Here is a 25,407-nt window from a genome sequence, read left to right as displayed (position 1 = left end):
TTCCCGGTCTGTGCTTTCTATGTGTGAGCTCAGTATTCCCGGTCTGTGCTTTCTCTGTGTGAGCTCAGTATTCCCGGTCTGTGCTTTCTCTGTGTGAGCTCAGTATTCCCGGTCTGTGCTTTCTCTGTGTGAGCTCAGTATTCCCGGTCTGTGCTTTCTATGTGTGAGCTCAGTATTCCCGGTCTGTGCTTTCTATGTGTGAGCTCAGTATTCCGGGTCTGTGCTTTCTATGTGTGAGCTCAGTATTCCCGGTCTGTGCTTTCTCTATGTGAGCTCAGTATTCCCGGTCTGTGCTTTCCCTGTGTGAGCTCAGTATTCCCGGTCTGTGCTTTCTATGTGTGAGCTCAGTATTCCCGGTCTGTGCTTTCTATGTGTGAGCTCAGTATTCCCGGTCTGTGCTTTCTCTGTGTGAGCTCAGTATTCCCGGTCTGTGCTTTCTCTGTGTGAGCTCAGTATTCCCGGTCTGTGCGTTCTATGTGTGAGCTCAGTATTCCCGGTCTGTGCTTTCTCTGTGTGAGCTCAGTATTCCCGGTCGGTGCTTTCTATGTGTGAGCTCAGTATTCCCAGTCTGTGCTTTCTCTGTGTGAGCTCAGTATTCCCGGTCTGTGCTTTCTATGTGTGAGCTCAGTATTCCCGGTCTGTGCTTTCTATGTGTGAGCTCAGTATTCACGGTCTGTGCTTTCTATGTGTGAGCTCAGTATTCCCGGTCTGTGCTTTCTCTGTGTGAGCTCTGTATTCCCGGTCTGTGCTTTCTATGTGTGAGCTCAGTATTCCTGGTCTGTGCTTTCTATGTGTGAGCTCAGTATTCCCGGTCTGTGCTTTCTATGTGTGAGCTCAGTATTCACGGTCTGTGCTTTCTATGTGTGAGCTCAGTATTCCCGGTCTGTGCTTTCTCTGTGTGAGCTCTGTATTCCCGGTCTGTGCTTTCTATGTGTGAGCTCAGTATTCCTGGTCTGTGCTTTCTATGTGTGAGCTCAGTATTCCCAGTCTGTGCTTTCTATGTGTGAGCTCAGTATTCCCGTTCTGTGTGAGCTCAGTATTCCCGTTCTGTGTGAGCTCAGTATTCCCGTTCTGTGTGAGCTCAGTATTCCCGGTCTGTGCTCTCTATGTGTGAGCTCAGTATTCCCGGTCTGTGCTTTCTATGTGTGAGCTCAGCATTCCCGGTCTGTGCTTTCTATGTGTGAGCTCAGTATTCCCGGTCTGTGCTTTCTATGTGTGAGCTCAGTATTCCCGGTCTGTGCTTTCTATGTGTGAGCTCAGTATTCCCGGTCTGTGCTTTCTATGTGTGAGCTCAGTATTCCCGGTCTGTGCTTTCTCTATGTGAGCTCAGTATTCCCGGTCTGTGCTTTCTATGAGTGAGCTCAGTATTCCCGGTCTGTGCTTTCTATCTGTGAGCTCAGTATTCCTGGTCTGTGCTTTCTATGTGTGAGCTCAGTATTCCCGGTCTGTGCTTTCTATGTGTGAGCTCAGTATTCCCGGTTTGTGCTTTCTCTGTGTGAGCTCAGTATTCCCGGTCTGTGCTTTCTATATGTGAGCTCAGTATTCCCGGTCTGTGCTTTCTCTTTGTGAGCTCAGTATTCCCGGTCTGTGCTTTCTATGTGTGAGCTCAGTATTCCCGGTCTGTGCTTTCTATGTGTGAGCTCAGTATTCCCGGTTTGTGCTTTCTCTGTGTGAGCTCAGTATTCCCGGTCTGTGCTTTCTATATGTGAGCTCAGTATTCCCGGTCTGTGCTTTCTCTTTGTGAGCTCAGTATTCCCGGTCTGTGCTTTCTATGTGTGAGCTCAGTATTCCCGGTCTGTGCTTTCTCTGTGTGAGCTCAGTATTCCCGGTCTGTGCTTTCTATGTGTGAGCTCAGTATTCCCGGTCTGTGCTTTCTATGTGTGAGCTCAGTATTCCCGGTCTGTGCTTTCTCTGTGTGAGCTCAGTATTCCCGGTCTGTGCTTTCTCTGTGTGAGCACAGTATTCCCGGTCTGTGCTTTCTATGTGTGAGCTCAGTATTCCCGGTCTGTGCTTTCTCTGTGTGAGCTCAGTATTCCCGGTCTGTGCTTTCTATGTGTGAGCTCAGTATTCCCGGTCTGTGCTTTCTCTGTGTGAGCTCAGTATTCCCGGTCTGTGCTTTCTCTTTGTGAGCTCAGTATTCCCGGTCTGTGCTTTCTATGTGTGAGCTCAGTATTCCCGGTCTGTGCTTTCTCTGTGTGAGCTCAGTATTCCCGGTCTGTGCTTTCTATGTGTGAGCTCAGTATTCCCGGTCTGTGCTTTCTATGTGTGAGCTCAGTATGCCCGGTCTGTGCTTTCTCTTTGTGAGCTCAGTATTCCCGGTCTGTGCTTTCTCTGTGTGAGCTCAGTATTCCCGGTCTGTGCTTTCTATGTGTGAGCTCAGTATTCCCGGTCTGTGCTTTCTCTATGTGAGCTCAGTATTCCCGGTCTGTGCTTTCTATGTGTGAGCTCAGTATGCCCGGTCTGTGCTTTCTCTTTGTGAGCTCAGTATTCCCGGTCTGTGCTTTCTCTGTGTGAGCACAGTATTCCCGGTCTGTGCTTTCTATGTGTGAGCTCAGTATTCCCGGTCTGTGCTTTCTCTGTGTGAGCTCAGTATTCCCGGTCTGTGCTTTCTATGTGTGAGCTCAGTATTCCTGGTCTGTGCTTTCTATGTGTGAGCTCAGTATTCCCGGTCTGTGCTTTCTATGTGTGAGCTCAGTATTCCCGTTCTGTGCTTTCTATGTGTGAGCTCAGTATTCCCGGTCTGTGCTTTCTCTGTGTGAGCTCAGTATTCCCGGTCTGTGCTTTCTATGTGTGAGCTCAGTATTCCCGGTCTGTGCTTTCTATGTGTGAGCTCAGTATTCCCGGTCTGTGCTTTCTCTTTGTGAGCTCAGTATTCCCGGTCTGTGCTTTCTCTGTGTGAGCTCAGTATTCCCGGTCTGTGCTTTCTCTGTGTGAGCTCAGTATTCCCGGTCTGTGCTTTCTATGTGTGAGCTCAGTATTCCCGGTCTGTGCTTTCTATGTGTGAGCTCAGTATTCCCGGTCTGTGCTTTCTATGTGTGAGCTCAGTATTCCCGGTCTGTGCTTTCTATGTGTGAGCTCAGTATTCCTGGTCTGTGCTTTCTATGTGTGAGCTCAGTATTCCCGTTCTGTGCTTTCTATGTGTGAGCTCAGTATTCCCGTTCTGTGCTCTATAACTGACATTATTTTCTATAATGGAGCTTAGCCTTGTCTGTACGCAGGAGTGATAGAAGCTGGCACCTCCTGTGCTATTAGGCTGGTCATCTGCTTTCTGTATTCATGAGATCAAAGTATGCATGAAGCAGGGGATTGCCCACTCTTTTTTATAATCTCTTATCTATATGTGGTTTGTGAGAATCGCTGCTTAATTCATTTAATTTCTTTATGGTTTCCTCCATTGGTGAAATAATAATTTACCATGGGTCTTGGAGAAACCCACATGTTTATCTTCTGATGCCCTGCTCAAAAGGGTGAACTAAGATGAGTCCTGCAGGGCACAGGTCCTTTGCTTACAGGGGGACGGAACGGGAGAACTCCACTCCACCGCTTAACCCTCCACAGAACATGGGTTGATGGAAGAGGAGAGATGATACCAACTCCCTCCTGGTTATTAGCTGGTCCTAGAGAACCCAACTTCATCGCTTAGCCCTCCACAGAACATGGGGTAATGGAAGAGGAGAGATTATACCAACTCCCTCCTGGTTATGAGCTGGTCCTAGAGAACCCAACTTCATCGCTTAGCCCTCCCAGAACATGGGTAATGGAAGAGGAGAGATTATACCAACTCCCTCCTGGTTATTAGCTGGTCCCAACTTCATCGCTTAGCCCTCCACAGAACATGGGATATTGGAAGAGGAGAGATGATACCAACTCCCTCCTGGTTACTAGCTGGTCCTAGAGAACCCAACTTCATCGCTTAGCCCTCCACAGAACATGGGGTAATGGAAGAGTAGAGATTATACCAACTCCATCCTGGTTATTAGCTGGTCCCATTCATTTTGAACTCATGTTCAGACTGTATATGTAACTGGAATGCCCAAATCTTGTGGCATAGTGTGAATGCTTGTTGTGTGTGAGCTTGATATAGAAAGAGTGTTTGCAGGGATGTGAGATTGGTATAATGAAAGTGCGGTGTGTGTGAGCTTGGTGTAGTGTGAATGCTTGCTGTGTGTGAACTTGGTATAGTGTAAATGCTTGTTTTGTGTGAGCTTATTATGGTGTTAGTGTTTGTGGTGTGTGAGCTTGGCATAGTGTGAATTCTTTCTGTGTGAGCTATGTATAGTGAGAGTGTTTGAGGTGTGTGAGCTTGGTGTAATGTGAATGCTTGCTGTGTGTGAGCTTGGTATAGTGAAAGTTTTTGCGGTGTGTGAGCTTGGTATAGTGAGTGTTTGCTGTGTGTGAGCTTGGTATAGTGAAAGTGTTTGCGGTGTGTGAGCTTGGTATAGTGAGAGTGTTTGCTGTGTGTGAGCTTGGTATAGTGTGAATGCTTGCGGTGTGAGCTTGGTATAGTGAGAGTGCTTGCAGTGTGTGAGCTTGGTATAGTGTGAATGCTTGTGGTGTGTGAGCTTGGTATAGTGAGATAGCTTGCAGTGTGTGAGCTTGGTATAGTGAAAGTGTTTGCGGTGTGTGAGCTTGGTATAGTGAAAGTGTTTGCGGTGTGTGAGCTTGGTATAGTGAGAGTGTTTGCAGTGTGTGAGCTTGGTATAGTGTGAATGCTTGTGGTGTGTGAGCTTGGTATAGTGTGAATGCTTGCGGTGTGTGAGCTTGGTATAGTGAGAGTGTTTGCGGTGTGTGAGCTTGGTATAGTGAGTGTTTGCAGTGTGTGAGCTTGGTATAGTGTGAATGCTTGCGGTGTGTGAGCTTGGTATAGTGTGAATGCTTGTGGTGTGTGAGCTTGGTATAGTGAGATAGCTTGCAGTGTGTGAGCTTGGTATAGTGAAAGTGTTTGCGGTGTGTGAGCTTGGTATAGTGTGAATGCTTGCGGTGTGTGAGCTTGGTATAGTGAGAGTGTTTGCAGGGATTTGAGATTGGTATAGTGTTTGTGGTGTTTGAGCTTGGTATAGTGAGAGTGTTTGCAGGGATTTGAGATTGGTATAGTGTTAGTGTTTGTGGTGTTTGAGCTATGTATAGTGAGAGTGTTTGTGGTGTGTGAGCTATGAATAGTGAGAGTGTTTGTGGTGTGTGAGCTTGGTATAGTGAGTGTTTGCGGTGTGTGAGCTTGGTATAGTGAGAGTGTTTGCAGTGTGTGAGCTTGGTATAGTGTGAATGCTTGCGGTGTGTGAGCTCGGTATAGTGTGAATGCTTGCGGTGTGTGAGCTTGGTATAGTGAGAGTGTTTGCAGTGTGTGAGCTTGGTATAGTAAGAGTGTTTGCAGGGATTTGAGATTGGTATAGTGTTAGTGTTTGTGGTGTTTGAGCTATGTATAGTGAGAGTGTTTGTGGTGTGTGAGCTTGGTAGAGTGTGAATGCTTGTGGTGTGTGAGCTTGGAATAGTGAGTGTTTGCAGTGTGTGAGCTTGGTATAGTAAGAGTGTTTGCAGGGATTTGAGATTGGTATAGTGTTAGTGTTTGTGGTGTGTGAGCTTGGTAGAGTGTGAATGCTTGCTGTGTGTGAGCTTAGTTTACCAGTTATGTTTGCAATGTTATAGCTCTCCCCCCATCAATATCTTTGCTGGATTCTCCTTACTCCGCTGTTTGTGATTGCTGCCTGGCCGAGTCCTCTTCCCTGAACTTGCCTCCTGCCTGTTTACTAATTGCACCCCTTCCTAACTTACAACTGCCCCCTGTGTCATGGCTTTATGATTGCTGCACCCTGGCTGAACCTAGCAGGCTACCCTCACAGATACGTATTGTCGGGGGGCGCACACAGTTTGAGGGGCGTGTGGAGGTGAAGCTGGGAGCATCTTGGGGATACTTGTGCAGTGACGGTTGGACAACTAAAGAAGCTATGGTGGCATGTCGTCAGCTCGGCTTGGGGTACTCGCTGCATGCAGTGACGGTATGTATGGAACACAAGAAATGAAGGAGAAGGGATGGAGCAAAATTATATATCAGTTACTGAAATCAATAGGAGGAGTTATAGAGAGAGTAATAGGAGGAATTTTAGGGAGTAATAGGAGGGGTTATAGGGAGGGTTATATGGAGTAATAGGAGGGGTAATAGGAGGAGTTATAGGGAGGGTTATATGGAGTAATAGGAGGATTTATAGGGAGGTTATATGGAGTAATAGGAGGAGTTATAGGGAGGTTATATGGAGTAATAGGAGGGGTTATAGGGAGGTTTATATGGAGTAATAGGAGGAGTTATAGGGAGGATTATATGGAGTAATAGGAGGGGTTATAGGGAGGTTATATGGAGAAATATATGGAGTAATAGGAGGAGTTATAGGGAGGTTATATGGAGGAATAGGAGGAGTTATAGGGAGGGTTATATGGAGTAATAGGAGGGGTAATAGGGGGAGTTATAGAGAGGGTTATATGGAGTAATAGGAGGATTTATAGGGAGGTTATATGGAGTAATAGGAGGAGTTATAGGGAGGTTATATGGAGTAATATGAGGGGTTATAGAGAGGGTTATATGGAGTAATAGGAGGATTTATAGGGAGGTTATATGGAGTAATAGGAGGAGTTATAGGGAGGTTTATATGGAGTAATAGGAAGAGTTATAGGGAGGATTATATGGAGTAATAGGAGGGGTTATAGGGAGGTTATATGGAGTAATAGGAGGAGTTATAGGGAGGTTATATGGAGGAATAGGAGGAGTTATAGGGAGGGTTATAAGGAGTAATAGGAGGAGTTATAGGGAGGGTTATAAGGAGTAATAGGAGGAGTTATAAGGCGGTTATATGGAGTAACAGGAGGAGTTATATGGCTTATATGGCTTAATGGGAGGATTTATAGGGAGGGTTATTTGGAGTAATATGAGTTGTAGGAAAGGTTATATGGAGTAATAGGAGGAGTTATATGGAGATTATATGGAGTAATAGGAGGGGTTATAAGGAGGGTTATATGGAGTAATAGGAGGGGTTATAAGGAGGGTTATATGGAGTAGTAGGAGGGGTTATAGGGAGGGTTATATGGAGTAGTAGGAGGAGTTATAGGGAGGGTTATATAGAGTAATAGGAGGAGTTATAAGATGGGTTATATGGAGTAATAGGATGGTTTATAGGGAGGGTTATTTGGAGTTATAGGAGGGGTTATTTGGAGTAATAGGAAGAATTTATAGAAAGGTTATATGGAGTAATAGGAGAAGTTACAGGGAGGATTATATGGAGTTGTATTAATAGATACCAGTAGTATTAATGGTGATATCACTAATTTAGGGGTTATTTGTAAATGTTTGGGGAGCAGAATATGTTCACAGTGCCGGTATTATGTTTTTGTTTTTTTTTCTTACCCCTACCATGTACCCTAGGAAACCTGGTACTGGGATGCCAGTAATGTGACGCAGATGGTTCTGAGTGGTGTTCGGTGTTCGGGCAATGAAATGTCACTACAGCAGTGCTCGAACCATGGAACTGTCAGCTGCAAAAACACGGGAACAAGACATGCTGCAGGTGTCATCTGCTCAGAGAGTGAGTATCCCGAACAAACCCGTAGTCTGCAGCCAAGCTCCCACTGAACAGGAACGTAGTGATTAACCCGAATGGAACGGACGCCTTCCGTTGACGCATGCTCCTAGCGCTTCCTGACCGTGTGGGAAAAACCTCTCCTCCAAGGAGAGCGTAACAGGCACAATAACAAGTGATTAAAGCTCAAGGGAGTATGCAGCGCATAGCAATCCCCAGTGGGATATAGCAGTTCCCTCCAATAACGAGACAAGGCTACGTATTGAGGGTCAAGAAGAAGTCTCTAGTTTAATTACACACACTCTGCTTTTATGCAGTTCTCCCCTGCAAGGGAGACGCCCACATCCAATTAAACATTACCTAATCACACGATGGTTACCTCCCACAGATTCCCTCCCCTTAGCCCGAGAGGCAACCCAATTATAACATACAGTTTAAACATCCATTTATATAAATTTTTGTAACTTTAAAACTATACATCCGATATTAATAAAAACCACATATTAATAATCAGCATACTTTACTTACAAACATATCCAAAATTCAGCTAATTCCATCCAGGGGTTAAAGAGTTAGCTGGAAGTCCTTTATGACCGACCGCAAGCACATTTTCCTGCCCAAAACAGTTCCACAGATTCAGGCTGTGCGGTCGGTCTATTTCTGCCCTGAAAAGTTACAAAGTCCCATCCGAAGGCGCCGTTCGAATCGTCGAAGTGTCGAAGAGTAGGGGAAGGTACAGCTCACTGCGTTCGACTGGATTAAAATGGCCGCCGCCACGTGTTCGACTGTAATGGCGGCCACTTCGACGGCTTCGGCACTTCGACTGCATTCGAAGTGCCAGTTCAAAAGTTGGAACACCGCTCCCAAGTATTTAAAGGGCCAGGAACAGCATACAAACATCCATTGGGCCCAAATACAAGTCTCAAAGGGCAATACCTTCCAGGGCCATAGTCGCAGGGCAGGAGGCTAGCAATAAGTCCTCTCCAATGCCCAGTGACAAATGGCAGTTTGTCACACCAAACAAAGCCCATAGTCTGGAGCCAAACTCCCAGTGAACGGGAACATAGTTATTAATCCAAACAAAGCCTGTAGTCTGCCACAGAACTCCCAGTAAACGGGGACATAGTGATTAACCCGAACAAAGCCCATAGTCTGCAGCCGAACTGCCAGTGAACGGGGACATAGTGATTAACCCGAACAAAGCCTGTAGTCTGTAGCCAAACTCCCAGTGAATGGGGACATAGTGATTAACCCAAGCAAAGACCATAGTCTGCAGCCGAACTCCCAGTGAACGGGGACATAGTGATTGACCTGAACAAAGCCCATAGTCTGTAGCCGACTCACAGTGAACGAGGACATACATAGTGATTAACCCGAACAAAGCCCGTAGTCTGCAGCCGAACTCCCAGTGAACGGGGACATAGTGATTAACCCAAGCAAAGCCCATAGTCTGCAGCCGAACTCCCAGTGAACGGGGACATAGTGATTAACCTGAACAAAGCCTGTAGTCTGTAGCCGAACTCCCAGTGAACGGGGACATAGTGATTAACCCAAACACAGCCCGTAGTCTGTAGCCGAACTCCCAGTGAACGGGGACATAGTGATTAACCCAAACACAGCCCGTAGTCTGTAGCCGACTCACAGTGAACGAGGACATAGTGATTAACCCGAACAAAGCCCGTAGTCTGCAGCCGACCTCCCAGTGAACAGGGACATAAAGTGATTAAGGATTGGGTATTTATTATCCGAACGGCACTTAATGTTTACTTAGATTGGGTTGTGTGTTGGATTTTTTATGGTGGCACTATCATAATGTCGAGGTATTTTTAGGCTGGAAATTGGTTGCAGGAATTGGTGGTATCAAGTATTATTGTAAAACTTACACTACATCTTTTACAATAGTATTTTAAATTACTTCTGAATAACTGTGCCCTTGTTTGTTCATGGTACAGTGACAATAAAGGTGAATCTTATGCCTCGTTTCCACTGAGCGGATCGGTTCGGGTTGGTACAGTTTGGAAGGTTTAGAATGGACCAGCCCATTCTGGTGAGCGTTTCCAATGCAAGTCAGACCTTCAGGGCCATGCGGGGTTTAGAAAAAATGCTCAGATTATACCCTTCTGGTCAGCGGTCAGGGATTCCATTCAACAGATCACGGATATTACACTACCGCTCCAACCCCTCTCCATGCTCCTTCACCACACAGACATGACGCTTGCTGCCTATAAAAAATCCCTGATAAAACACTTGCTAACGGCAGCCACGTCACTGATCCCCACAATGTGGAAGCAGCGGGATGCGCCTACACTCCGGCAGTGGATGGACAGGGTGGGGGATATATATACGATGGAGTCCCTTACGGCGGCCCTACAGGAGAGACAAGAAAAATGTACTCAAGTCTGGACGCCATGGCTGTGGCATTTATCGGCCGCCGGTGCGGGGAGCGGGAGACAGGCATCCCGACCCTCCCTACCCTCACCCTCCCTCTCTCCATCCTCCCATCCCCTTAGCCCCGACAGTCAGACTCCTTAACTCCCCCGTAGAGACTACCCCCTTGATTGCCGCACCATATTGCACCATACTTGGCACGAACTATAAGCGCTCTCGACCGTCCCGAGGGACGGACTCACAGACACGTCAATGTGTAGACATTCACACCCCCACCGACTTGACTTACTACCACTTACTGTCATGTTTCAGCCCCCATGGACCGGATAAACATACCCTTCTGACGCTCATCTTCATGATGGCCCCATGTCACTGTGAAGCTGGCACGTAGATTGACTACAGATACACGGATAGTCCCACATGTTACTGGGGGGAACTACTGGTGTGAATTGTGACACTGAATCAAATTGAAATAGGCTGAGAGCCGCATGCGGCTTCATAACGGTATAACATTGTATCATAAACCTTGCATAGAAACCCAGATAGCCTGAAATACTTCGCAGGGAATTCCGGCAAGAGCTCTACAAAAACCCAACCATCTTGACTGTACTAGGGGTTAGCAAGCTATGTATAAACAGCCGTGAATATATCGCGCACTCAATATCTTATGCTGTCCCCTATTAACTAAAACTTCCTACCCTTGGAATTTCCGACATACCCCTGTTCTAAGACTGGTGAAGTGTACTCATGTTCTGTTCCTGCTTGTTATAACTTTGTATCATTAACATTGCGCAGACACCCTAATAGCCTGGAATATCGCGCAGGGGACTCCGGCAAAAGCTCTACGAAAGCCCTACCACCTTGACTGTACAAGGGGTTAACAAGTTATGTATAAGCAGCAATGCGTATATGGCACACGTAATATCTTATGAAGTCTCCCATTAACTAAATCTTCCTACCCTGGACTTTCTGATGTACACCCGTTATAAGTTTGGTGAACTGTACTCATGTCATGTTTTTACTTGCTATGGTTGTAATACCTCTTGCTATGCTATCCAAAACAAAATAAAAATAAAGATTGTCAAAAAAAAAAAAGAAAAAATGCTCTTCCTGTCCACCAATCAATGGATTGTATAGTAGCTCCGCCCTAACCGAACCGATCCATTTCCTATGGCCCTACATCTGAAGCAGGACCCTGAATGGATCGGTACGGTTCGCTTGTATGGACTAAATTCATAATGGAAACACCAAAAATAGCGAACCGTACCGAACCGATCCGCTCAGTGGAAACGAGGCATTAGTGATCCATTATAACAAACCAGGCTTGAAAGCTCCTATTTCAAAATGGAAAGCCAACATACTAAATAAACAGAACAAATATCATTATTAGAACCCCTGCTCAAGTGTTCAGCAGAGGTATATGAAATGGGGCTCAGACCGCGAGACTTACAGTGGAGCTGACCGGAACGCAGGAGAAGGGAGCTGACAGGAGCTGCTGTAAAGGTAAGTAACAGCTCGCTGCCAGCCCCCCTCCTGCACAGCCCATCCACTGGACCACCAGGGAGTAATATAGCCTCCCTCCCTGGCCATGTATCAAGCTGGGAGGGGGGATGAAAAAAATATAAATAAAAATTTAAATAATAAAATATTACAACATTTTATAATATTAAAATAAAATACAAATATTAATAATATAAAAAAAATGTAATATTAAAATAATAATAATTAAAAAAATAAATAAAAATGCCCACCCCCACCAAGGTTACACACTCTGCATCACATACACAAACACACACTGCACTCATACACACACACACACACACACCGCATTCATACACACACACTACACACACTGCACTCATACACACACACACTGCACTCATACACACACACACTGCACTCATACACACACACTGCACTCATACACTGTAACGGATCACCTGGCACCCCGACTGGGTACCTCCGTTGAAGGATGCTCCTAGCGCTTCCTGAGGGCTCCAAGCACTCCAGCCGACACCATAACCACCGTAGACTCCTTCAGAGAGCAAGACAGGAACAAGCTCTTAAAAGAGCTTAGAAGTGATTATCCAAGGGAGCATGCAGAGCATAGCAATCCCTTGTAGTGATATAGCAATTTCCCCAATAAGAGACAGGACTCTGGATTGAGGGTGAAGAAGAACTCTGGTTTAATGACACACACTCTGCTTTTATGCAATTCTCCCCTGCAAGGGAGAGGCCCACCGACAATTATACATTAGCCAATCAAACAATGGTTACATCCCACAGATTCCCTCCCCTCAGCCTGAGAAGTAACCCAATTATCCCTACAGTTTAAAACATACTTTTTACCCAACTTTCATAACTCTAAAACTATACATCCAATATTAATAAAAATTACATATTCGAACTCAGCACACTTTACTTACAAACATATCCAAAAATTCAACCAATTCCATCCAGGGGTTAAAGAGTTAGCTGGAAGTCCTTTATGACCTTTATTTTCCTGCCCAAAACAGTTCCATAGATTTGAGCTGTGCGGTCGGTCAATTTCACACTGAAAAAATGACTAAGTCCCATTCGAACGTGTGTTTGAATCTTTGAACGGGACTTAGTCTCTGTGGCTGAAAACTCAGTGCAGGAGAAGGTAAGGGTCAGCGGTGTTCGTTGAAATGTGTAGCCAATTTCAGTTCCATGGATTTGGCTACACATACCGCTGACCTCGTTCGAATGAACAAAGATGGCCGCCGTCCACGTGTTTGTTTGACTACTTCGGCTGTATCTGAAGTGCCAATTTAAAGTTGCAACACTGCTCCAAAGTAATTAAAGGGCCAGAAACAGCATTATAAAAATCCATTATGCCCAAATACAGTTCTTCAAGGGTCAGTAACAGTATCATATAAGTCCATAAGCCCCAACTCAGTTCCTTAAAGGGCCATAGTCGCAGGGCAGGAGGCTGGCAAACAGGCCCCTCCAAAAACCAGTGGCAAGATTACATTCGCCACACACACACTCAACATTATATACACACACTGCATTCATGACTGCTGACCCATTACCATCCCACCGTTGCCCCCAAATAAAACACTGGACACCTTTTAAGTGGATAAGGGCAACGGCCACAGCTTTATTAAACAATATAACATAATTCTTAATTCCTGCCAGCTGTTGGGTGAGGACCCAACAGGCAGTTCTCCTCCTCTGTTTGCCAAGAGCCCAACACAGCCGTCGCTAGCCATCAGCCTTGCGCCGACTCTCGTCTCCCCAAGGTGACCTTGCGTCATACTCCTTTCCTTTCCGCTTCCGCTGTCCAGGGAAAACCGCCACTGCGAAGCCGACCTGCCGCAGCCTGACCTGCGCCGGCTTCGTGCCCCCCCGCAGACAGCGCCAATTCAATGCCCGACTGCAGCCCCACATTAAATATGTCCAGCCCAATGGGGGTCAAATGAACCCCATCCTGACGCATCACATCCGAATTATTCCCTTCCAATTCAAAGTGTCTAACCACTATTCCGCCCAAACTACGTACAAAGCGCAAAATAGCCACATTAATCTTAAGTCTACAGCGTTCAAACGCCTTTCCATAACCTCCCACCTTCCACACTGGACGGGGCACTATCTTTGACCAGATCAAAGTTAAGTCACGAAAAAGCGCAAAACAGCGCGCTAGATCATGACGCATGTCGTGAATGAGATCCACCGACCTCCGTTGGCCAACATCATTCCCGCCCGCATGCAATATCAGCGTCACTGGGCCAGCGACTCAGCTGCTCGCACTCCCCGTACACTTGATCCCAACGTAACCCCCTCAATCCCCGCCAACGTACCCTAACTTCCTGAAACGGGAGCCCCAAATTACGGCCATGCAATCTTTCCTCCGCCCTCCTAGCCGCCCAGTAAATATATGAATGCCCCAGGATCCACACATAACGAGGAACTTGGCCTACAAAACAAAGAATAACGGTTAAACTTACATGTCTACAGAGGCATATCATCACAGCAAATGAGGGCGCACGTAAAGCTGGAACTGCCCTGACTCCCAGCACCCAAGGCGCATAAGTGCCTCCTTCGGGAAACCCAGTTTGCTCGCCTGAGTCGCCGCTCCAGTTCTAAAGGAATGTGAGGAATACCACCTGGGGTCCCCACCTAACCTGACAATGCAACTCCGCAAGAGGCTCGCAAATTGGAAACGGCTCAGTGAGGACCCATTAAGATGGACCAGCAGCGAGCCATCCGAGCCAACCCTGGCACCTAGGTATGCCCGCAACAAGTACCCCGGACAAAATACACCCCCAGTAAGCCCGATACGAACCCTTGCTCCCATACCTGCCTGGTCCGTCTTAGACCGCCGAATCACCAGAGTCACGCACTCCGGCGTCACTGAGACATTGGAAAGCCTCAACGCTGACACGGAGCTCGCCCTGGGGGCCACTAGCTCACCGATACGCAGCGCCCCAAAGAAGCACAATGAGAATGCCACTCTAAATAACAGTACCTCGTATGTAGAGCTACACACCTCCGGGAGAACTTCCAACAGCTTAAGCAGCATGGCCCCAGATATCGGCCGCCTTTTGTCGGGGACGCGACGCTTTTTCCACCCTTTTAGAATACGGGACACGCAGAAAGCCTTGGTGACATCCGACCAACCTAAAAAACTAAATAAAAAGGAGAGAGCAGCCAACGATTGTTCAGCGACTGCAGCCGACCTACCTGCGGCACACTACGACTCCAAGAACGACAGCATAATGGCCAATCTCCCGGAGTCAGACGCCACATCCCCGTGCCTACTCATGGCCCACCAGCGATCCCAGACAGCGGAGTAAGCCCTCCAAGACTACTCCGATAAGGACCCCCGAATCAATCGTCTCAAATGTCCGAAACCAGGTCCCACAAGTAAGGCGGACACGGGGTTCCCGTCAGCGCCGCCTCCCGAAAACGGTCCCACTGGAACCGAGAAAGAGAGTCAGCAATGACATTGTCTACCCCCGGCACATGCCTGGCTACCAACCACAAATTACATTGAAGACAGAGTAGCACTAGATGCCTGAGCAATGCCAAAACCGGAGGGGACCCAGACGTGGAACGATTGATCACATGGACCACACTCATGTTGTCCGTGTGAACCATTACCTTCCTGTGCACCAAGCCTGCACCCCACAATTCGACTGCAACCACGATGGGGAACAATTCTAGAAACGCCAGATTACCCATCAGCTCCGAACCCCGCCAGTTGGCCGGCCACTCCGCCGCGCACTACTGCCCCTGAAAACAGGCCCCAAAACCTATGGACCCCTATGCGTCAGTAAACAGGTCCAGCTCACAGTTAGACACCTCTGAATGCAACCAACAAAAATGACCATTATACGTACCCAAGAAGGCGCTCCACACCTGTAAGTCCGACCTCAGCCTACTGGTAATACGAAAAAAATGAAATGGCTGTTTAACCCCCACCGTAGCCAAGGACAGACGTCGACAGAATGCACGGCCCATGGACAGAACACGACAAGCAAAGTTCAGGTAACCCAAAAGCGATTGCATAAGCTGCAACTGTACTTTTTTTGAGCCCTTAACTCGGTCAATAAGGCAGAGTAACTGCCCCAGCTTCTCATCTGGTAATCGAAAGACCATTTCACCAGAGTCAATCTCGATCCCCAAATAAGCCAACTTACCCACCGGCCCAAACGTCTTACTTACCACCACCGGTACTCCAAACTCTGACGTGATCTGCCGAAACGCCCTCAACAACACCGCACAGTTGTTGGAAGCTCCCGACCCGACAAACAAAAAATCATCCAGGTAGTGGGTCAACGTGGACAAACCCGACACCTGTGACACCACCCATTCCAAGAATGTCGCAAACATCTCGAAATAGGAGCAGGAGATAGCACACCCCATGGGCAAACACATGTCATAAACGAACAAACCATTAAATTGACAACCCATGAGGTGGAAACAGTCAGGGTGAACCGGAAGCAAACGAAAAGCCGACTCAATGTCCGATTTTGCGAGCAATGCCCCTGACCCTGCGTCTCTCACTAACTCCAGGGCCCTGTTGAATGAAGCATAACGCACCCTCGACACCTCTTTATCATTATCGTCATTCACCCACCCGCCGGCTGGGTAGGACAGGTGGTGAATGAGACGGAAGACCCCAGGCTCCTTTTTAGGGACCAAGCCCAGGGGGGACACTCGCAGGTTAGAAAACGGGGGCTCCGAAAATGGTCCTGCCATGCGGCCCAAGGACACCTCTTTGTCCAACTTCTGTCCCAGAATATCCTCTTTTCCCAAAACCGAACGTAAATTAAACCAGGGTGACTGACAATCTCCTTCTGACTGGTAAGTCTCCTCCCCTGCTCCCCCCTTATGAATCCTTCTATCTTTGCAACATTGTTGCTCCCCTTGTACCATCCCACTATCCTGGGCAGCAGTCATGCTCCCCCTTCCCTATTTGTCCAGGGAGACACTTTATATACACAAAATAAATATTCAATTAATGTAATTTTTTTGGGATCTAATTTTATTTAGAAATTTACCAGTAGTTGCTGCATTTCCCACCCTAGTTTTATACTCGAGTCAATACGTTTTCCCATTTTTGGGGGGTAAAATTAGGGGTCTCGACTTATATTCGGGTCAACTTATACTCGAGTATATACGGGTATTTACCCTATAACAAATTGTAAACTCAAGTGACTTTTATGTAATTACAAATTAGACCAGGTGAGGCAGCAGAGTGCATGGCTGAATTAGAATAGGGACTTGTATGGTGTCAGTTTATATCATCCCTTTCAGTTCTGCAATTGCATTGGAGAAGCCTGATTGCCCGCCTGCTGCCTTTGGACTATGGCCCTGGGAGATTGAGCCCTTTAAAAACAGTATTCGGCCATACCAGAGTGTATGTCACTCATTCTGGCCCTTTAAATACTGTGGGGAAGGATTGGCACTTTTTATATGGCACTTCGGATGCAGCCGAAGTTACCGAAGTTGCCGAAGTGGCCGCCATTCGACAAAGGAACACGTGGCGGCGGCCATTTTAATTTAGTCGAACACCGCTGACCCTTACCATCGCCTCCACTTCGACACTTCGGTTAAAGACGAAGTACGTTCAACAATTCGAATGGGACTTAGCCGTTTTTCTGCAGGAAATTGACCGACCACACAGCCCAAATCTATGGAACTGTTTTGGGCAGGAAAATGTGCTTGCGGTCGGTCATAAAGGACCTCCGACTATCTTTCTATCCACTGGAGGGATTGGTATGATTCTTGAGAGTGTTTATGTTTAACGTACGCTGAGTTCAAATATGTAATTTTTATTGAAATTGGATGTATGGTTTTAGAGTTATGAAAGTTGGGTAAAAAGTATGTTTTAACTGTATGTATAATTGGGTTACTCCTCCGGATAAGGGGAGGGAATCTGTGGGGTGTAACTGATATGTTATTGGATATTTTATACCTCCCTGTGGGCGGTCCTGTATTTGCAAGACTGTAATAAAAACCAGGCTGGGTGTGCCAGCACCTCAGACCACTGCTTGACCCTCAACACAGAGCCTTGTCTCGTTCTTGGGGGATTCACTGTATGCTGTTAGAGACTGATTGCCAGGAGTGTAAGCTGATTGTATGCTTTTCCTGTTCGTCTGCTAGCAGCTATTCGTGAGGTTCCAGTTCAGGAGTTGGAGTGCTATTTTGTATCCAGTACGGGAGTTTGGTGTTCTGCAGTAGCTGTGCCTGTCTCAGAAAGGGGCATATCGCCTAAACGGATTTTAACCCCTTGTCTGCTGAAACGGTCCGTTACACCCCGTTTCTCCTGAACAAAATTATATATATAAAAAGTTGGTGTAATTAATATGAAACGTCAATTATGGCTAACCAGACATATGGTGCAAATTTGAGGTTTTGTTTACATTTAGTTTTGTACAACTGCCTTCGTCCTTAAGGGGTTAATATGTATTGTTTATGATCCCTACATTTGCCGAATCTGAACGGCTCATGATAATATGAGTTTGAAACTAAAAAGTATTACAAATTATGCATACAGTTAGAAAATTGAATGTGAACATAATAAATACATTTTACAAGTTGCTGAGCCTGTACATTTGCCATAATCTGTTCCCAGGGTTGTACATACGTCCTTCGCCCTCCCCACCCCAGATGCTCCCTTGGAGTAATACACGCATTAATCCGTGCAGGTTCCTGTAACATGCTGCAAGGAGCAAAGTGAGATTTCATAGCCAATCACTTGACACAAAGCAGAGGGATGGACTGGATACACATTGCTAATATAGAATAGAAGGTTATCAGTAGGAATGCGGGAGAGATTGCAGGGTAATTTGCTGGATTAAGTTCATGGAGATAGTGATGGTGGCTGTACATGGTAAATAATGGGTGTAGTGTAATAATTCTAACAGCTCTCTGCTCTTCCCCTTAGCTGCATCTGATCTAGTGCTACATGCTGCATTGGTCCAAGAAACCGCATATATCGAAGATCGTCCATTACACATGTTGTACTGCGCAGCCGAGGAGAATTGCCTATCCAGCTCAGCTCGCAATGCCAACTGGCCCTACGGACACCGCCGCCTCCTGCGATTCTCCTCCCAGATTCACAACAATGGACGAGCAGACTTCAGACCCAAGGCTGGGAGACACTCCTGGGTTTGGCACGAGTGCCATGGGTAAAGAGTGGGCATTCTACAGAGTGTACAGGGGGCACGTGTGGTGGACATAAAACTTAGAAAGACGTGGTTCTTTATGTCCAAAGAAATAATATGGTGACTGACGAGCAAAGGCAGCTCTCTAATTAGGCGATTGAGGCGGCCGCCTATGGCCTCGCGCTGATGGGGGCCTCGCGGCAGCCTAAATCGCCTTAGGGCAGTGTGACAGATCGGGTCCTCGGTCAGAGACCGAGGACCCGACACAGGAGGGGGCCCGGCGGCTTTCCCTTTATGCCGCCGGGTGCGAGGCCCCTCCTATGCCTGCCCCGGAGAGCCAGCCTGTCTGCAGCTCCGCCGAGTGCAGAGCTGCAGACTGAGGGGGTCTCTTGATCTCACCCAATCAGAGCATTGCCGCGGGTTACCACGGCAACGCTCTTACTGGCTGAGCTCGCGAGACTAGACTCACCACGTGGTCTGCAGCTCTGCACCCGGCGGAGCTGCAGACCATAAAGGGAGTCTACCGGACCACCAGGGATATAGCCTGGCTGCCCACTGGACCACCAGGGAATAAGTTAATCCTAAAGTATTAATGCCTCCGCTCCCCACCCTGCCCTTCTACCAGCTTCTGCCACAGCCACCCCACCACCCTCTGCCCCAGCCACCCCACCACCCTCTGCCCCAGCCACCCTCCCTCCCTCTGCCCCAGCCACCCCACTACCCTCTACCCCAGCCACCCTACCACCCTCTGCCCCAGCCACCCTACCACCCTCTGCCCCAGCCACCCTACCACCCTCTGCCCCAGCCACCCCACCACCCTCTGCCTCAGCCGCCCCAGCCACCCCACCACCCTCTGCCTCAGCCACCCCACCATCGTCTGCCCCAGCCACCCCACCACCCTCTGCCCCAGCCACCCTTTGCCCCAGCCACCCCAGCCACCCTCTGCCCCAGCCACCCTACCACCCCTTCCCCAGCCTCCCTACCACCCTCTGCCCCAGTCACCCTCTGCCCCAGCCCCCCTACCACCCTCTGCCCCAGCCACCCTACCACCCTCCTACCACCCTGTCACTGTCCTACCACCCTCTGCCCTCCTACCACCCCGTGCCCCAGCCACCTTACCACCCCTTGCCCAGCCAACCTACCACCACTGCCCCAGCCACCCTACCACCCTCTGCCCCAGCCACCCCACCATCCTCTGCCCCAGCCACCCTACCACCCTGTGCCCCAGCCACCCCACCACCCTTTGCCTCAGCCACCCCACCACCCTCTGCCCCGGCCACCCTCTGCCCCAGCCACCCTACCACCCTCTGCCCCAGCCACCCCACTACCCTCTACCCCAGCCACCCTCTGCCCCAGCCACCCCACCAACCTCTGCCTCAGCCACCCCACCACCCTCTGCCTCAGCCACCCCATCACCCTCTGCCTCAGCCACCCCACCACCCTCTGCCTCAGCCACCCCACCATCGTCTGCCCCAGCCGCCGCAGCCACCCCACCACCCTCTGCCCCAACCACCCCACCACCCTCTGCCTCAGCCACCCCACCATCCTCTGCCCCAGCCACCCCTGCCCCAGCCACCCCATCACCCTCTGCCTCAGCCACCCCACCACCCTCTGCCTCAGCCACCCCACCATCGTCTGCCCCAGCCGCCGCAGCCACCCCACCACCCTCTGCCCCAACCACCCCACCACCCTCTGCCTCAGCCACCCCACCATCCTCTGCCCCAGCCACCCCTGCCCCAGCCACCCCACCACCCTGTGCCCCAGCCACCCCACCACCCTCTGCCTCAGCCACCCCACCACCCTCTGCCCCAGCCACCCTCTGCCCCAGCCACCCTACCACCCCTTCCCCAGCCTCCCTACCACCCTCTGCCCCAGTCACCCTTTGCCCCAGCCCCCCTACCACCCTCTGCCCCAGCCACCCTCTGCCCCAGTCACCCTCTGCCCTCCTACCACCCTGTCACTGTCCTACCACCCTCTGCCCTCCTACCACCCCGTGCCCCAGCCACCTTACCACCCCTTGCCCAGCCAACCTACCACCACTGCCCCAGCCACCCTACCACCCTCTGCCCCAGCCACTCCACCACTCTCTGCCCCAGCCACCCTAGCACCCTCTGCCCCAGCCACCCTAGCACCCTCTGCCCCAGCCACCCTACCACCCTACCACCCTCTGCCCCAGCCACCCCACCACCCTCTGCCCCAGCCACCCTCTGCCCTCCTACTACCCTGTCACTGTCCTACCACCCTCTGACCTCCTACCACCCCGTGCCCTGTCACAGCCCCCCTACCACCCATTGCCCTGTCATAACCCCCCTGCCCCAGGGGAAACCTACCACCCTCTGCCCTCCTACTGTCCTCCTACCACCCCACTACCCTGTCACAGCCCACCTTTCCACCACCTGCCCCACGACCTCCTGCTCCAGCCCCCCCATTACCCCCTGTCCTGTCACAGTCTCCCACCACCTCCTACCCTGTCAAAGCCCCCCTACCACCCCTTACCCTGTCAAAGCCCCCCTACCACCCCTTACCCTGTCAAAGCCCCCTACCCTGTCACCCACCCTCTCACAGCCCCCCACTCTCTCACAGCCCCCACTCTTTCACAGCCCCCCACCCTGTCACAGCTCCCCTACCCTATCAAAGCCCCCTACCCTGTCACCCACCCAATCACAGCTTTCCCACACACACGCGCTGTCACAGTCTTCCACCACACACCTTGTCATTCCCCACCCATACCCTATCATTACCACACACACTGACACCCCCTTCACATACACTATCACCATTCCCAAACACTTTCAGTCCCCACACACTGTCGCCCCTACACCCAGCCAAACTTACATAACCCCTCCTAATCCTGTCACTCTCACCCACTGCAACCATACAATACTCCTTGCTTTGCCACACCTACCCTATTGCATTAACCCCCCTATCAACCCTGTCAGACTCACCTTCTCTTGCACTGTCCCACTCACCCCCTTCACCCTGCCACACTCACCTTATTACATAAACCCTTACAATCCTGTACTCCAACTGTGCAACACTCACCCCAAACCCTGTCACACCTAGGTAGACAATGTCAGATACAGTCATATATACATACACCGGCACTTATGTATACACGACTGCAAGGCTATGTAACCATACCCCTCAGTCATGTATAAACATTTGGCATAATTGCTAATTAAATTGGTTTATTGCAAATTAAGTTAGTTTGCATATTATGCCATAACTACAGTCAGAGAGATCACAATGCAGCGGCACAGGGAGCCGCAACACAGCAAGCCTCTGAACAATGAATACAGACACTAGCTCTCTGTATCCAGCGCTGCAAGCTTGTCCTTAAATACAACGACAGCACCTTATACACACAATGCAACCCCTATTTTTAACTTTAGGTGTTAGTGGGGGCCTCGTGTTTGAGTTTCGCCTAAGGCCTCACAAAGTCTAGAGCCGCCACTGCTGACGAGAACTTCAAATGAGAATTTTAGTTAATAGGACAATATAGGCTGAAGTTTAACAACAAAAATATGCTGGGAAGAATTTAAGCAAATAGCAAGCAGTTATAGTAGTGGAGTGGGGGTTACAGAAAGAAGGGAATTGGGCAATATTGAGAGAGAAGGGGATGTTAGGGGAGAAAGCATTGTTTAGCTGAGCTCCTGTACTCCAACTAAGTACCTCCACCAGGTCAGCTTCCACTCTACCCAGTTGCTGAAGCTTTACTGAGGTCTCTGAGGACATCTTCCACCAGACCAGGCCGCAGCTTTCTCCTTCTAGCAAGGTATTGTCCTCTTTGCCTTTGCATCTTCTGTTCCTCTCCCAGACAAGTATCCACACCTCTGCCTAGGTTGTCTCAAGCTTCTGCCTTAACAAAGGCACTTGTGACTCTCAGACCTAGTTTTTTCTCAACACGTCCCTTAGATCAGAGATCAGTGCAGCCAGCCAATAGGTCCAAAAACTGTTACTGGGATCCCTGACCAAACCAGACAGGAGACACAGTTCCCAATGGAACTAATACATTATACTTTATTTTTCACTCAGGACTAGACCCTATCCACATTACATTACACTTATTGCGACACACTCAGCTAACTACATATAACAAAATCAGATAAGGAATTATACAGGCACTGATAATAATACAATACAATATTAATAGGGAAGACATAGACTAACAATAAATACTGCCTGCAGAAACCATAAAATGCAAATCTATCTGAATATGCAAACTAGCCTTGCCGTTTAGATGTGCACATAATTGTTGCAACCAACAGGTGGCGCTGCAAAAGCTTGCAAGATCTTTCACAACCACTAGGTGGCGCTGCACAGTCTCTACAACCAAGCCCACCTAGTTGGTAGAGAATGCCAGCAGGACAGAAGAGCACACTAACATTACACAAATAACAATAATACACACCCTGCACCTATAATGGGGGAGACTTGAAGGTTTTCATTTTTGAAGTGGAGGCCACAAAACAAGAGGAAAAGAAGACAAATCTTATTGGACACTGGTTACAATGTAACAATAATGATAACTGAGTGGAATCATGGGTCTTCTCACTTTTCTAAAATCACATCTGCCATATGTTATCACATTCTGTGTGTTGCCCTCTTTTTATTGTATGGTTCTAACTCTGGCTTTAAAACCTCTTGTAATAACATGATGACACAGGCAGAAGGGAGCTAGGGGACACTGAGTCTGTCCCTCCCACTGCAGGGTGACACAGACAGAAGGAGCTATGGGACACAGAGTCTGTCCCTCCCACTGCAGGGTGACACAGACAGAAGGAGCTATGGGACACAGAGTCTGTCCCTCCCACTGCAGTGTGACACAGACAGAAGGGAGCTATGGGACACAGAGTCTGTCCCTCCCACTGCAGGGTGACACAGACAGAAGGAGCTATGGGACACGGAGTCTGTCCCTCCCACTGCAGGGTGACACAGACAGAAGGAGCTATGGGACACAGAGTCTGTCCCTCCCACTGCAGGGTGACACAGACAGAAGGAGCTATGGGACACGGAGTCTGTCCCTCCCACTGCAGGGTGACACAGACAGAAGGAGCTATGGGACACGGGGTCTGTCCCTCCCACTGCAGGGTGACACAGAAAGAAGGGAGCTATGGGACACGGAGTCTGTCACTCCCACTGCAGGGTGACACAGACAGAAGGGAGCTATGGGACACGGAGTCTGTCACTCCCACTGCAGGGTCACACAGACAGAAGGAGCTATGGGACACGGAGTCTGTTCCTCCCACTGCAGGGTGACACAGACAGAAGAAGCTATGGGACACTGTCACCCTGCAGTGAGAGGGACAGATCCGTGTCCCATAGCTCCCTTCTGTCTGTGTCACCCTGCAGCGGGAGGGACAAACTCAGACAGAAGGGAGCTATGGGACAAATATAGTCTGTCCCTCCCACTGCAGGGTGACACAGACAGAAGGAGCTATGGAACACAGAGTCTGTCCCTCCCACTGCAGGGTGACACAGACAAAGGGAGCGATGGGAGACGGAGTCTGTCCCTCCCAATGCAGGGTGACACAGACAGAAGGAAGCTATGGAACACGGAGTCTGTCCTGTACCACTGCAGGGTGACATACAGTCAGGTCCATAAATATTGGGACATCGACACAATTCTAATTTTTTTGGCTCTGTACACCAAATGAAATGAAATAAAATGAAACAAACAAGATGTGCTTTAACTGCAGACTTTCAGCTTTAATTTGAGGGTACTTACATCCAAATCAGGTGAACGGTGTAGGAATTACAACAGTTTGTATATGAGTCCCACTTTTTAAGGGACCAAAAGTAATGGGACAGATTAACAGTCATAAATCAAACTTTCACTTTTTAATACTTGGTTGCAAATCCTTTGCAGTTAATTACAGCCTGAAGTCTTAAGTCTGGAACACATAGACATCACCAGACGCTGGGTTTCATCCCTGGTGATGCTCTGCCAGGCCTCTACTGCAACTGTCTTCAGTTCCTGCTTGGAACTCATCCTGCTGCTTTTGTCAGCAGTCACATCATCAATAAATACAAGAGAACCAGTTCCATTGGCAGCCATACATGCCCACGCCATGACACTACCACCACCATGCTTCACTGATGAGGTGGTATGCTTTGGATCATGAGCAGTTCCTTTCCTTCTCCATACTCTTCTCTTCCCATCAGGACCGGTGCTAGGATTTTTAGTTACACAGGCGAAGATGCATTTTGGTGCCCCCCACCCTCGTTCAAAATAAGGTTCATACAAACACAGAAATAATCATACAGACATACAGACACAGACAGAGACATACATGCAGGCATATAGACATTATGGCGGCGGGCACCTGGTCGCAGGGATGTGACCCCTGCGACCGCGGTATGTACGCCAGTGCATGCAGATGCACACACAATTAAAGGACCACTACAGACACCCAGATCACATCAGCTCAATGAAGTGGTCTGGGTGTCAGGTCCCTCTAGTTTTAACCCTGCAGCTGAAAACATAGCAGTTTCAGAGAAACTGCTATGTTTCACCGAGGGTTATTCCAGCCTCTAGTGGATGTCTCACTGACAGCCGCTAGAGGAGCTTCCGCTATTCTAAAACACTGAACGTCCATAGGAAAGCATTGAGTAATGCTTTCCTATGGGCGGTTTGAATGCATGCGCGGCAAGAGCATTCGGAGCTGAGAGGCGGAGGGATCCCCAGCGCCAAGGGAGTCCGGCGCTAGAGAAAGGTAAACGCTGAAGACACACACACACTCTCACGAACAGATGCATACACACCAGCTAACAGACACACACATTTACTGACAGACACACTCAGCGACAGACATACA

General features: G+C 48.9%; 1 protein-coding gene across 10 annotated transcripts in view; it reads left to right on the top strand.

Annotated features, from left to right (window-relative positions):
• The window catches only part of LOXL3 (lysyl oxidase like 3), a 337,537-nt gene that overhangs the window by 295,886 nt on the left and 16,244 nt on the right, over window positions 1-25,407 (top strand). For 7 of the 10 annotated variants that reach the window (XM_063457482.1, XM_063457481.1, XM_063457485.1 and 4 more), the window contains 3 exons: window positions 5,838-5,993; window positions 7,409-7,568; window positions 18,370-18,613. In XM_063457482.1, coding sequence (XP_063313552.1) covers window positions 5,838-5,993; window positions 7,409-7,568; window positions 18,370-18,613 — 560 coding nt within the window. The remainder of the gene's footprint in view (window positions 1-5,837; window positions 5,994-7,408; window positions 7,569-18,369; window positions 18,614-25,407) is intronic. The other 3 variants (XM_063457487.1, XM_063457490.1, XM_063457489.1) reach the window with 1 other exon arrangement.

This window comes from Pelobates fuscus, chromosome 6 (assembly GCF_036172605.1).
Source record: "Pelobates fuscus isolate aPelFus1 chromosome 6, aPelFus1.pri, whole genome shotgun sequence".
Taxonomy (NCBI): Eukaryota; Metazoa; Chordata; class Amphibia; order Anura; family Pelobatidae; genus Pelobates; species Pelobates fuscus.
This window is presented reverse-complemented; position numbering and strand designations above follow the sequence as displayed.